Source organism: Mustela putorius, unplaced genomic scaffold (genome assembly GCF_011764305.1).
Source record: "Mustela putorius furo isolate JIRA1106 unplaced genomic scaffold, ASM1176430v1.1 tig00000580_pilon_pilon_pilon, whole genome shotgun sequence".
Classification (NCBI taxonomy): Eukaryota; Metazoa; Chordata; class Mammalia; order Carnivora; family Mustelidae; genus Mustela; species Mustela putorius.
The window spans coordinates 9,216,881-9,231,698 of record NW_025421423.1 but is presented as its reverse complement, the minus strand read 5'-3'; the positions used below and the strand labels follow the sequence as shown (position 1 = coordinate 9,231,698).

The 14,818-nt window shown below is 46.1% G+C and overlaps 1 protein-coding gene across 4 annotated transcripts in view; it reads left to right on the top strand.

The window, feature by feature from the left end:
* The window catches only part of LOC101679430 (phospholipid-transporting ATPase ABCA1), a 127,477-nt gene that overhangs the window by 72,177 nt on the left and 40,482 nt on the right, over nt 1-14,818 (top strand). For all 4 annotated transcript variants that reach the window (XM_013053829.2, XM_013053827.2, XM_004747735.3 and 1 more), the window contains 10 exons: nt 1,757-1,997; nt 3,730-3,869; nt 4,196-4,312; nt 7,689-7,886; nt 8,638-8,843; nt 9,745-9,921; nt 11,589-11,811; nt 12,809-13,030; nt 13,454-13,658; nt 14,663-14,776. In XM_013053829.2, coding sequence (XP_012909283.1) covers nt 1,757-1,997; nt 3,730-3,869; nt 4,196-4,312; nt 7,689-7,886; nt 8,638-8,843; nt 9,745-9,921; nt 11,589-11,811; nt 12,809-13,030; nt 13,454-13,658; nt 14,663-14,776 — 1,843 coding nt within the window. The remainder of the gene's footprint in view (nt 1-1,756; nt 1,998-3,729; nt 3,870-4,195; nt 4,313-7,688; nt 7,887-8,637; nt 8,844-9,744; nt 9,922-11,588; nt 11,812-12,808; nt 13,031-13,453; nt 13,659-14,662; nt 14,777-14,818) is intronic.

The window sequence follows — 14,818 nt, the reverse complement described above, 5'->3', positions numbered from 1 at the left end:
AGAGTATGAGGCTGTTTACGTTCTGGCTCTTAAATTGAGAAGAGACTAAGGTGAGGGCATGGAAAGAAGGGGGCCGTTGAAGTGTCTTGAGAAAGTAGTCAGCCAGCCGTTCAGACTATAGATAATTATCAAACACCGTCTTTCGTGGGCTGAAGGACAAATGGCCACCCTTCCCCTGAGTGGGAGTGCTTCACGGAGGAATTGTGGAGTGTGAGCTGAGGTGTAGGAAAATGAGTAGGAGTTTGCCCCGAGACAGGTGCTGGAAAGAGCCAACGGTCTGGAATAATTCTGTCGTTTTGGTGCCTCTGTCCAAAAATGTACTGGTTTTATGTGGGAAGAAATTTGTTCTTTTGGTTGGGGGCCAGTGGGCTGGTGGTAGTGAGGCAGTCTGTGGAAAGGGAAGTGAGTGGCTCTCACTTACTATCACTAAAACATCTCCAGGGCTGTTCACCCACCAACAAAAGGAAGAGTTTTCTGGTGACCTCTCTCCTCCCTGTGTAGATGCCTCATCCAAGTGATGAAAAGATAAAGTAAGGAAAAGCTGGCCACCTAACTGTGATCTTGTAGTATGTGTCAGATGCTCCCTCTTTGGAGGGAGAAATGTTTGTGACTTCTGACCTGCCCCTGAAGTCCCTGTTTTGTCCCCTGGAGGCAAAAGGCAAAGTCAGGATCTAGAGTATCAAGGACCATGGGACCCTAAGGAACCAGGAGGCTGAGACAGAAAACTGGGCACGTGGTGCCAGAATTTAGGTCTTCTATAGGACGTGGGCAGGGCCCTGGGTCTCTCCTCTGCCCTCCATGGCTCTGTCAGGTGGTGAGAACATCAAGTGACCTTTCAGGGAATGTAGAGGTGTATTACTGATTTATTGTGGAATATGTAGAAATGCAAAGTGCGTGATAAATATTTAATGATGTGAACAGTTGGGCCAGGAACTCTACAAGGTGCCGGAGCACATTTGTCTCTGAGACAAAGCGCCAGTCTGGTGTGAGTCACAGACGCAGCCCGCGGCTGCAGGAACGTGGGACTCATCCTGTTCAGGGCCTTCTGTTCCTTATGATTTACTCTGCCCCATGCTCTGTTTATCTTCATCATCTTGGCGAGAAGTGGGGGCCCTCAGGAAGTGACTTTTGTAAGGCTGGAAGTGAATGAGGCCCGGAGTTGGGACATAGCCTCGGGCCGCCCGTGTTATGCTTCTCGTGTCGTCCAGCACTTCACTGTGACCAGGATGGGCACTTCATACCCTCTGCCTTTCCTCCAAGGCACAGAGGCCGCCTCAGTTTCCACAGGGAAGTTGAAGGTGTTTTAGAGGTGAGGACATGCTCTAGGATATGAGCAGTTCCTCACGGATGTATGTGAACACATGACTGTTCAGAGAAAGCCTTCTCTTCCGTCTGCCCGAAGATAATCCAAATGAAGTAAAGCCCATCCCCAGGGGGCTCCATTGACTTCTGGTTTCTGCTTCTCAACCTTTATTTTGCATAGGGATCACCTGGGTGTCTTGTGAAGGTGCAGATTTGAATGTACTTGGATAGATCCACACCTTGCCGATAACCCCTCACTGGTCCCCAGCAGAGTAGCAGGGTTCTGTGGATCCCATCACAAGGCTCAGAGGACAGGGCACAGTATGTTCTGGGGTGTGGCTCTGGAGAGGTCAAGAAAATAAGCTTTCTTTCTCTCTCTTTCCCCCACCCTCGTGATACCCTCTTCTCCTCCTTCCCTCCTCCTTCCCTTTCTCCTCCTGATCGCGGCCACCAGCTGTTGAGCATGAACAGCTGGAGTGACATGAGGCAGGAAGTCCTATTCCTGACCAATGCGAACAGCTCCAGCTCGTCCACCCAGATCTACCAAGCTGTGTCCCGCATCGTCTGTGGCCATCCCGAGGGGGGTGGCCTGAAGATCAAGTCCCTCAACTGGTATGAGGACAACAACTACAAAGCCCTTTTTGGTGGCAACGGCACGGATGAAGATGCTGGCAGCTTTTATGACAATTCTACAAGTGAGTGTCTGCATAGATGGAACCCCCCGCCCTGCTTAGTGCTATTCTGGGTCCCTTGTGCCTCCTCCCTAGTGTTTACCCTTGTGCTCTGGGGCACCACTGAAGATGTACGCGTCTGTTTGCCCAGGAGGCTGAGCTCCTAGAGGAGTCTTTTCCTTATCAGTGAACTATCCCCCCTGCTTTGAATGGGGCCTGGCGCATCTCAGGTACATGGTGTGTTTATTAAATTCAAGAGTGAGTGAAAGCCCAGCTCCGCAGTTTCCTGGGGCTTGTAGGAGGGGAGTTCCCAGAGAAATCAAGGATCTTCTTCTTTGCGCTCCTCTACTCCCCCCGCCCCCCCCAGGCATGCTTTATATTAAAAACTTTGAAATAACAGTGATAATGACAGCAATAAAAGCTAACATTCAGGGAACATTTCCTGTGTACTGGGCATTCTGTTGAAGTTTTCTCATTTAACCCTTCCATGAACCCTACAAGGAAGGTTGTACAACCCACATTTTATAGGCTCAGCAAGGTTAAGTGACTTGATCAGAGCCACACCATAGCAAATCCACAAGATCCGGGGTTAAGCCCAGATCGGGCTGGCCCGGTGCTTTTCCCCCGTAAACCACATGGCCTCTGTTAACATGGCGTGTGTACCGTCAGACTCAGACATTTGATCTGCTGTTTGTTTTTGGTGCTTAGCTGCAAGGTGGTGTTAAAGAATCTTGTAACTCCATATCTGCTGCTCACACTTGGATGGTTTTGTGGGGATGTGTGTTCTGTGTCTGGTGGCAGCAAGGAGCCAGTGTTACAGTTTTAGACAATGGCATCCTTTTCCTTGAAAACATGATGCAAGTGAACCTTTCTCCATTTCCAACCACAGGTGTCTCTTTCAGACACTGAGTGAGGCAGCTTTTTGTGCATTACTGTAACACAAGAACCTATTCTTCTTCTCTGGAGTAAAGCACTCCAGACATAGCAGGCTGCTTTGCAAGCCTGAAGGGGATGGCGTTAGACACAGTTTTCTGAAATGCCATCCGCTCTGCTCCCTCACTTGCAAGTCAACCCAAGGGAACCTTCATTTGCAAAGCAGATACAACTATGAGCAAATCCTTTTTTTTTTTTTTGATGTATCCTTTCTGCAGCATATAGAGGATGCTTGCCATCCAAAAGAACCAAAAATGAAATTAAAAAAAAAAATTCAGAAATCCTTCTGGGTAACCAAACCTCATTGTCTATTATAACTTTGGATTTTTCCATTAGGAATTTTTATTACGTATATTAGATATACTTGTGATGACACGTGTTAAGGGAAGTGTTTTATTTTTGCTAGAAAACTAAAGACTAAATTCATCTCTCTGTTCTCAATGAAAATGAGTAGGCAGGCTGACATGAGATTATGAATCCAGAGTTATGCATGTATGTGCATAGTAAAAACATTTTTCTAGATCTTCTTGGTTATGAGTTATCCCTCTCTATAATAAGCTCTGATTACTTGTCAAGCATTCCTGTAGGGGCTCTCTTGATAACATCTGTTAATCCTCACCACATCTCTGCCAAGTACATAGTAACTTTATTTTAACAGAGGAGCAAATTGAGGCTCAGACAAGTGAAGGTATTTGTTATGTAGCTCATAAGTGGTGGAGCTGGGATTTGAACCCAGGACTGTTTGGCTAGCTCTAGAGCCCTTTTTAGTTCCCACCAGTTTATGACCGTGCATGTGAATATCTGCCTTTCATTGTCTTCATAGCTCCTTATTGCAATGACTTGATGAAGAATTTGGAGTCCAGTCCTCTTTCCCGCATCATTTGGAAAGCTCTCAAGCCTCTGCTTGTTGGGAAGATCCTGTATACACCTGACACTCCAGCCACTAGACAGGTTATGGCTGAGGTAGGTTGCCCAGGCCCAGAAATCCCTCTCCAGAATCCTCCTAGGGTTATAGCAGAAAGATGAAGGTGGCTTCAAATGGATTATATCGACTATGCTCATGGCTTTTCGGGGTTTCCAAAGAGGGAGAACCACAAGCGTGGCCAGGCCAGAACTGACTTTGGAGGGCCAGCTCTCCAGCCTTGGGTATTTGAGTCATTGCTGCAGGCATTCTTAGGGATGGGGAAGACTGGAAACAGTGACGGAGCATCTTGCCAGGGTCAGCCTAATATCTCATGGCTCTGCCTCTCCTTTTTTCCTGCTGCCTTTGGCTCCCCAACTGACTTCAGGTGAATAAGACCTTTCAGGAACTGGCCGTGTTTCATGATATGCAAGGCATGTGGGAAGAGCTCAGCCCCAAGATCTGGACCTTCATGGAGAGTAACCCAGAAATGGACCTTGTTCGGGTGAGTGTCCCTCGGATTACTATGTGCCTGCTTGATGCTAGAGAGGTGAGTTTCTGGTCACTTTGTTAGAGGTAACTGAGAAGGGAGTTCTTACATTTAACCAGGATAGATGTATTAATAGCAGAGCTCCAGCTGCCGGTGATAGTGCATGGATGACTCTTTCATGCACACCCACATCCCTGTGTCCGGTGGTCAAAAATCAGTTTTCCAAAAAACTTGGTGAGGGTTGGTATTGGTGATTGTAGGCCCCTGCCTATTGTCAGCTCTGGTCCTAAAGCCAACCACCGCATCTTATTTATTCTTCCTGTATCTTGGTAGTTCTTGACACAAAGGCCTGGGTCCTCCCTCCTAAGGCACTGTGTGAGTGCTGAGCCACCGTTGAGGTGTGGAGGGGAATTGCCCTGAGTGCTTCTGAGCCCCTTGAAAGGGATAAGTGCTCTAGAGACAATTGGATTCAAAAGCGGAGGAGTCTGAGCAAGAACAGAATGTTTCCTTTGTATGAGCCTGAGTGCCATTTAATCACATCATCCCTGCCTCGGGCTGAGTCAGAGAGTCATTTGACTATTTCCTATCTCCATGGTGAGGGAGGCCTTTTTCTTTTGTTTCTGCTGCCATTAAGAAGCAGGAATGGATTTTACCAGGTTTCTTGTCTTGACACCTCATCGATAAGAGGGGGCAGCTGGGTTTTAGAGGCAGTGCCTACTTGAAAGCTACTCTTCCAGGCTTAGGATTCTCCCCTGATGCCCTGGTTCGGAGCAGGGGGTGGGAAGTGTGATACCCAGGGAGATTAGCCAAGTGGGGGACCAAGGCTTCCATGGGAGGTAAAGCCTCGTGGTTGCTTGATTGTGGAGGGGGAAAGATTTCTAGCAGGAAGATGGTGGGGATGTCCAATGGGCCCATGGGTACTGAGGCCCAGAGTGCAGGAAGGTGGTTCAGCTGGAGACACTGACTTGGGACTCCTCAGTCTGTGGGTGGAAGTTGAAGGAGCCTCTCGGCTGCTCTCTTCTTTCTGAAGGAGTGTTTCTCTAAGTCCACGAGCTTGGGCTGCTCAGTCCTCTGTACCCGCTATAGTCTCGAGTCTGGTATGTGAGGTAATGCCTGAGGCTTCTGCTTCTTTTGGGTAGCTCTTGTGTTCCTTTCTTTTTTCAGCTTTATTGAAGTGCAATTGATATATAAAAATTGTATATTCTTAAGCTGTACAACACATTCTGATATAGTGTACGTTGTGAAATGGTCATCACAAATCAAGCTAATTAACATATGTTACCTCACAAAGTAGCCTCTTAGCAAATTTCAAGCATATAGTATTTTTTTTTTAAGATTTATTTATTAGCAGGAGTGTGCAAGTGAGCCAGGAGAGGGGCAGATGAAGAGGGAAAGCAGACTCCACACTAAGTGCTGAGCCTGACACTGGGCTCAATCCAGGACCTAGTGACCATGACCCTAGCCCAGTACCAGAGTTGGATGCTTAACTGACTGAGCCACCAGGCACCCCAACAGTACAGTGTTTGTAACTACGGTCATTCTGCTGTGCATTAAATCTCCTGAACTTACTCATACTGCGTAACTGAAACTTTGTACCATTTGACCTACCCATTTCCCTCCCTCCCAGCCCCTGGCAACCACCATTCTACTTTGTGGTAGCTCTTATCTTTCTGCTGTTTTCAGCTGTGTCTGCCTGCACTGCATCACCCCCCAGTTCGGGAGGCACTTCTGTGCTGAGTCACGAAACCCAGTGACACTAAACTGTTCTCCTTTCTGAGCTGCTCTTTGCCTCCTTCATCTCAAGACCCTGCTTTCTCCCTGCTACCACTCCTGAGGGTGATCTTAGGTCTCTTGATCCCCCAAGTACCCAAGAATGGCCACGTGATCGGTGGTCTCACGGGGCACATCTTTCCCATCTTGCTGCCTTCCTGAACCATAGTGCTCAGATGCCACACTGGGCAAGGCAGGCCTAACCCCAAACGCCGTGTGTCTTCATTCAGTTCTTACTTGTTTGAGTCTCCAAAGAAAGCCATTTCAGAATTACTAACCAGTACCCTTGTGATTTTGTGAGGTAAAAATTTGTAATGTTAACAAAAATACTTCACATGTCTTACTGATGATATTGTAAATTGTTACTCCCTATAGGAAAGCAATTTGGGATGAGAATTACAAGAGCCATAAAAAAAGTGCTATCCTGTATGTCTCCATTCTCTTTACCCTTGGGGATGTACCCTACAGAAATAACTTTAAAGAAGTCACTGTATGAGAGGAAATGTTATTGCTATAATAATTGTTATTGTGAGAAATTAGAAATAGGCTAAATTCTTAGCAGTATGGGAATACTTAATGAAATTATAGTATATATACTCAATAATACCATTATGCTCCCATTAAAATAATATATATGAAGCCACATGGGGGAAAAACTTAAATTGTTAGTGGAAATAAGACTGATTTAAAAAGTAGCAGTGTTTGGCTCCTTAGAGATTCCATTTCAGTAGAGCTAGAATTTCATCTTCCCCTTTGAAGCTGTGACAGGAGTTACACTTGCTTCTCCTTTTCCATGAGCTGAGTTTGAAGCTAACCCCCTTTTCTGGCAACACCTGCGCAGGCTTCTGCCCCAGCCCTCTGGGTCTACTGGTTGAACACCAGATTAGTTTTGTCCTTCTCTTCCGTGTTGACTTCCATGGGAAACCCAGGGAATAAGACATGGAAGACAGGCCTCTTCTGCACCACAATCCATGCATGCTGAAATTTTACCTGGTTTTATCATGGCAACATTTTCCCAGAGTAAACAGTCTTAATTCAGTCTAGAGATAAGGTGTGTATGAGGCGTCATCAGCTTGAGTCTCAAAAGAAGAAGAAAATATAATGCGGGGGGAAGGTATGGTAGAATCAGAGTCCATGTTTCATGCTCCAGCTTTGCTACTTTTTAGCTGTGTGACCTTGTTAGGGAATTTTTTCTCATCTGCAAATTGGGAATTTTTAGTCAGATCTTCCTCATGGAGCTGGGTGAGGTAAAACATATAAATGATCTAATATAAAAATTGTGCAGAGTAAGTATGATCACTGTTGTTACTGTAGTCAGCACTGTTAAGCTAGGCTGGAAACACGGACTCTGGATTCAGACTAGTCTAACTTTGAGTCTCAGCTCCATGTCTATTAACATTATAACTCAACCTTGGTTTAAGATCATACTTTTTTTTTTTTGACCTCTGTATTCTTCTCTCCTGTAAAGTGGCAACACTGTTATCTACCTCACAGTTTTCTGTGAAGATAAAAGAGACAACATATGTAAAAAGGTTAGGTTTTATAAATCATATAAGACTTAGTATCTAGACTAGTATCTGAGTTGGTGTTTATTGATCGTACCTTGTCATTGGAATGGCAGATGCTGTTGGCCAGCAGAAGCAATGACCACTTCTGGGAACAGAAATTGGATGGCTTAGACTGGACTGCCAAAGATATCCTTGCATTTCTGGCCAAGCACCCAGAGGATGTCCAGTCTGCTAATGGCTCTGTGTACACCTGGAGAGAAGCCTTCAATGAGACTGACCAGGCAATCCAGACGATCTCTCGCTTCATGGAGGTGAGAACCCGTTCCATGGATCTTTTGGAAAAGTCTTTTGCTTCTTTCTCTGAGATGGTACAATAAGGTTTGGATTGCAGGAAACTTCAGAAATTATGTATAATCTTATTTCCAGCATATGCTGGGCTAAATTCCAGTCCAATATAAGGCTTGGTGTACAGAAGACACTCCTAAATGTTAGTTGAATGACTGAATGAATGAATAAACAGACTAATGCTAGCTTTATTCGGTCTCCAAGAAGTGTTTCTATCCATTGCCTTTTAGGTTTTCCCAAGGTTTCATAGCTCAATACCTCACGGCAAGAAAGCATGCCCTTAAAAAGGCATTATTTATGAAGCTTATCTGAGAGCTAATAGGATACATTATATTTTAAAAATCTAGTTTTAAAAATTATGTGACTTCATAGGAGCAAATAAGGGTTTTTGGGGTCTGCTTATTTGGTTAGTTATGGTTGAATATGGCCAAGAAAACAGAGGAAAATGAGGTATGATCATTGTTTCAACCTCTTTCTGTCCGCAAAAATCAATATAAGTAACTTAACTCTAAATACTTGTAGCATTTCTCTTAAATTGCCGTTAAAAAAACAAAAGGATCTGTTCTCAGTCGAATACTGGAAAATGACTAAGGAGAAGATGAGAGGGTGAGGATAGAATTGTCACGCAGTTAGCACGCCCCTCCCAGGACAGTCTCTCTTGGGCGCCGTGTGTTTTCTGGGCCACCAGAGTTCTCATGAAGGCTCTTCTTCCGTCAGTGTGTCAACCTGAACAAGCTCGAACCGGTAGCAACAGAAGTCCGGCTCATCAACAAGTCCATGGAGTTGCTGGATGAGCGGAAGTTCTGGGCTGGTATTGTGTTCACTGGAATCACTCCTGGCAGCGTGGAGCTTCCCCATCATGTCAAGTACAAGATCCGAATGGACATTGACAATGTGGAGAGGACAAATAAAATTAAGGATGGGTGAGTTCAATCTCACCACACCAGCCAGTTTGGGAGACGTCAAGAGCAGCTAAAATGACTAGAGACGCTTTGTTTTAAGTAATAATTTGGTAGAAATTTCACCCCCAAATAACTCTAATTGGTGGCATGATTTTGTTGAAAATGGCACATTCATTGCTAGAGACAGTTATTTCAAAGGTCATAAAATACCATCTTTTGATTCAGCATTTCTGCTCAAGAGAATTAAACCCATGGCATTAAATCAACAGGAAGAAAAGAAGAAATAAAGCTATTAAGGTTCCCTGCGGTAGCATTACCCATTTTTACAAAAAAGGGCAAACTGCCAGTAAAAAAGGGAATAATTAAGCAGATTTTGGTATGTCCACTTGATGCTACGTTAGGAAGCCAAAGAAGGGGGGGAAAACCCCAACCAACATTTTGGTGGTGGTATGCTCATTTTTCATTATATCTGTTTAAAAACACGTGATTTCACTCATATGTGGAATATAAGAAGCAGCACAGAGGATCATTGGGAAAGGGAGGGAAGACTGAATGGGATGTCATGAGAAAGGAAAGAAAACCGTGAGAGACTCTTAACTCTGGAAACACACTGAGGGTTGCTGGAGGGGAGAGGTGTGGGGGATGGGGAAACTGGGTAATGAACATTAGGGAGGGCAGGTGATGTGAGGAGCACTGGGTGTTATACGCAACTGAGGAATTATTGAACTCTCCATCTGAAACCAATGGCATACTATATGTTGGCTAGTTGAATTTAAATAAAAAGTAAAAAATGTGCACGCTTGAGACTAGAAAATAAGGTATAAACATTTAAGATGAAAATAGGGGTTCTGTCTTGGTGGTGGGATTGTGGGTGATTGGCTTTTTTTTTGGGAATATTTGATGACCTGTGATCTGGTTTTAGGTACTGGGACCCCGGTCCTCGGGCTGACCCCTTTGAGGATATGCGCTATGTCTGGGGGGGCTTTGCCTACTTGCAAGACGTAGTGGAACAGGCGATCATCAGGGTGCTGACGGGCACTGAGAAGAAAACCGGTGTCTATGTGCAGCAGATGCCCTACCCCTGTTACGTTGATGACATGTAAGTTAACCACTGAGCCGCTATCCTCATGGAACTGGGTAACACTGTCCCCAGAGAGAGTACCTGCACATACATACTTACACACATGCGTGCACATATATCCGAAGGAGGAGATCGGACGCTTTGGTTTTATGTATTTCACGTATGTGTTGATACAAAAAAAAAAAAAAAAAAGACTGTTGAAATTCATTGAAGATTTTAGGAAATAAGATGCGGGTATCGGTAGTTGATGGTCCCAGCCACGGCACTGACACACATGTGCACATCCTGGAATCCTTTCTCCTTTTTCCTCTGTAGTTACCAGCGCTTCTATTTTTCACATACGCTGCCCTTTTGGTCAGTTATTGCTCAGTCTGCAAACTTCAGATGTGTTGTGATAAACACGTGCAGGCACATACACGTGTTTGTATGTCCCCCAGACTCAGAAACAGTGGTCTAGACCTATAAAAGCTGCCTGCGCAATCCATTTGTGCACTTACTCTTTATAAGTGATAAACGGCATTTTGAAACAATCCAAATAAAACTGAACAAGGCCTTTTTATCTTGGACTTTAGATAATCTTTCAGTGCTAAGTCACTAAGCGGTCAAGATCTTGTTGTGGGAACCGTGATTTTTTTTTTTTTTTAAAGAGAGAGAATGAGAGCGGGGAGGGGAAAAGGAGGGGCAGAGGGAGAGAGAGAGAATCTTAAGTAGGTTCCACTCGGGTGTGGGGCTTGATCCCATGACCCTGAGATCATGACCTGAGCTGAAACCAAAAAGTCAAGACGCTGAGCGGACTGAGCCACCAGGCGCCCGCCCCCTAGAGATTTCTTGGGAGAGAGCACAGCTAGAGGTGTAGTTGTAGGCATCTAGGATCTGTAATGTCCCTCCAAACTCTGGAAATTCTCTCAGTCTCTGTTGTGGTGTGCATGTGTAGAGATCAGAGTGTAGGAGGGGTGGGGTTCCTCTTCTGTTTTGTTCTCTGCTTTGCACTGAGCGGCTATTTCCTTGTGTGACTCACTCTAGCTTTTCCAAGTCACCCTGAATGATCTTGTCTTTCACCGTCAGAAAGATTAGAGTTTTCCAAAGATTTCCCTCAGCCAAGATTCACTCTAGAAAGGATACCTTCAGATGAGGATAGGAGGGGAGCTTAGTGGCATTAAGTGCCTCTGCCTGTGGTCACGTGGCTGCTAGGTGCCTAAGTAGTAAAGCTGGGACTTGGGCCTGGAGTTCCAGGGTCCAAATTCTGTGTCCCTTTTACTTCGTGGCACTGCCTTTCTTTTCTAGTTTGGAATCTGAATTATGACTGACCAGAGCTGCCTGGAGTCTATTTCTGGGTTATCTGTGATAAAAGTTGTGCAAGGCATGTCGAACTCCTGTGAGAGAAGGAGTTGGTTTTTAGGTTTTTGTTTTAATCTTTAAAAAAACCCACACCTCACAGTCATCTAGTGACTGAAGCAGGCCCCAGAGAAACTCGACTCAGCAGCATGTCGTTTGTCTAACTGTTAACACTACGTTGTGCTCCTCATGAAGCATTTGATAACTTGTACATTTGGGATTCCAGCGAGCCTGCCCCTTGTTCACTGAGTCTCGGGGCTTCCTCTCCCACGCACGGCTGGGGGGCCTGGGGCTCTGAGCCTGAATCTCACTCCCTGTAATTCTCCCCCGCCCTTCCCTGGGGCCTCCAGCTTCCTGCGGGTGATGAGCCGGTCCATGCCCCTATTCATGACGCTGGCCTGGATCTACTCGGTGGCTGTGATCATCAAGGGCATCGTGTACGAGAAGGAGGCGCGGCTGAAGGAGACCATGCGCATCATGGGCCTGGACAATGGCATCCTCTGGTTCAGCTGGTTCATCAGCAGCCTCATTCCTCTGCTCGTGAGCGCCGCCCTTTTGGTGGTCATCCTGAAAGTAAGGCTGCCAGACTGGCTCCCTGCTCCCCGGGGACTTACAAGCTGTGAGGAGAAAAGCAAAGATTATTTGGGAAGGAAGGGGTCAGACATGTCATCTCCAGTTTCCTCGGTTTCCTGTGTCTGGGGAGAGTGAGAGTGACTTGCCCAGGGTCAACTCAGCTGGTTGGCAGCTGAGCAGGGCTGGAACCCAGGGCTCATGCTTCTCACATAGGCATCCACTTACCTGCGCCATGACGTCTGCCAGGCAGTGGTTTATGCAGCATCTGAGAGCTGTTCATCTCTTCAGATGTATTGGTTGGTGATTCTGCCAGAACTTCTAAAAACACTAATCAGAGGGATATGTATTATTGCAGATTAGGTTTTTCTGGAAGCAGAGGCTGAGAGAGTTTGGTGCAGGGGTACTTATTAGGGATCAGCATCTATGGAAGGGATGGGGAAAGTGCAAGATTGAGCAGGGGAAGGAGTTGTGAAGCAGGATAGGGCCAATTCCATGGGCCCTTGGGGGCATATACAGCTTACTGGAATTGTCCCTTGTTGAGCTGTGCCATCCAGGCCCAAGGTCTCCCACCCTGACATCCCAGACCTTGGGCCCTTCCATCAGTCATTGGAATCATGAGCCCCAGGGCCGGGCAGCTTTCTATGGCTGTAACAGACCCAGAGAAGTTGACATCTAGAGTGTGTCTGCTGTGGCAACCAGGCAACACGTTCCCTCTGCAAGGGGCCCTGGGCAGTGCTGTTCTGTGCCACCCCATATAGTAATAAGTTTATATGCTAATCTTTCCTTACAATGATTTAAGGAGGTATCATGTAAAAATAAGTGTTGTCAAAGAGAGGGAAGTATACTTAATCTTCGGTTTCCTGGTCAGAACAGTGAGCAGCACTGCTCCTCCCTAATACCTTTCAAAGGAGTATGAATAAACCCTTTTTCCCACAGATCATGTGAGGACGTGCTTGCTTATTGAGGCAGTGCATTTAATAGGTCTCTTCCTTCCCAGTTAGGGAACCTGCTGCCCTACAGTGACCCCAGCGTGGTGTTTGTCTTCCTATCTGTGTTCGCTGTGGTGACCATCCTGCAGTGCTTCCTGATCAGCACGCTATTCTCCAGAGCCAACCTGGCGGCTGCCTGTGGGGGCATCATCTACTTTATCCTGTACCTGCCCTATGTGCTGTGTGTGGCATGGCAAGACTACGTGGGCTTCACACTCAAGATCTTTGTGGTGAGAACCACCCCTGGGCAGTAGCTGCATACAGCCACCCCTGGTGGTTCACCTCCCCCTCGCAGTCCAAGCTGAGAGCAGAAAATGAGAGTGTGTGTCCGTGTCCGTGTGTGTCTGTGTGCGGGGCGGTACAGGATTGCTGAGTCTTTGGGGCATCTTTGGAAGCATAAAATTCTAAAACTTTTACGCTCTCTCATGCATGCATTTCTGAAATGTGTGTGCATAATGAGGGGTTATAAATAGAATCCTTTTATATGCTGCTGGTGAGCCCACTCCCCTCAAGGGATCTGTAGGTGAATACTTCCATATCTTGTAATTGATCCATTTTGCAAATTCAAATTTCTCTAGGTGGAATTTATATTAGAAGTGTTAGGAAACGAGAGACGAGGAGATGGATAAGTGACTTTTGCCTCTTTCTCACAGAGCCTGATGTCTCCTGTGGCTTTTGGGTTTGGCTGTGAGTACTTTGCCCTTTTCGAGGAGCAGGGCGTTGGGGTACAGTGGGACAACCTGTTTGAGAGCCCCATGGAGGAGGATGGCTTCAACCTCACCACTTCAGTCTCCATGATGCTATTCGACACCTTTCTCTATGGAGTGATGACATGGTACATCGAGGCTGTCTTTCCAGGTACATGGAGCTTCCACACACCTTTAGCTTTCAGCTAGGGAAATGTAATTCCTGGCTGCCGAGCTCTGCTGTGTCTGTGGTAGAATTTCTGCAGGGCCTGGAGCTCCCTGGAAAGTGACTATGACTTTAGCCCCACGGCAAGCAAACAGACCAAGGAAAAGCAGCTGATGCTTACTACTGCTGTAGCCCTCATTTCTTGAGCCCTTTGTGCTGGTGCTGTGCAAAGTGTTGTGTAGACCAGGGGAGTTGCTCTTAGACCCATTTTTTTGCAAATGAGAGAACTAGGACTCAAGTTAACTTGCCTGTGGACACATTGCTGGTCAGTGTTGGTGCTTGGAAGTGACCCCAGTTGGGTCATACTGGGTCACCTAGTCCAGGAGATTGCTCCTTCCAATGCTGGCCTAGTTCTCTGATTCTGTATCCCCAGGATGAACCACCAGCAGAGTTCCCTGAGTATAGTTTGTGAAGAGTAATATATGTTGGCTTTAAGCCTTTATCTGTGATTTAATCAAATTAACATTCATAAGAATTCATTTTAGTTCTTCCCTTAATAAATCTCCTTGACCAAGAGTTGCCGTGGATACATTTTTGGATAGATCAAATTCTACGAAAATGAGGTTTAATTTTTTTCTGCTTCCCCTGGTTTTCTTCTGAGGGAATGTATGCGGAATGTACATTACCTCTACATGAGCTTCCTAAAGTGGATATGCAGTTTTGTATCCTGCAGATCTGGGTTCAGATTCTGAGTCCTTCATTTACTGGCTGAGTGACCTCAGTAGGCTACTTATCCTTCAGTTTCCTCATCTGTAAAATGGGGCTGATAACCTGCCTTGTGAGGTTGTTTGACTATATAGTAGGTCTCAGGAGATGTGAGCTCCCACTACCCCACCTCCATTCCAGGGTGCCACTGCCAGAGGCTGTGTCAAGGAGGGAGTAGTTCTGGCTAGGAATTGCTGGATGTTGCTGTGCTTGGCTTCCATCTTGGTTTTTATATTTGCTTGCAGGCCAGTATGGAATCCCCAGGCCCTGGTATTTTCCTTGTACCAAATCCTACTGGTTTGGTGAGAAAAGTGATGAGAAGAGCCACCCTGGTTCCAGCCAGAAGGGGGTATCAGAAAGTAAGTGCTACCAAACCTGCCCTCCCCTTAGCCTAAGTGCTT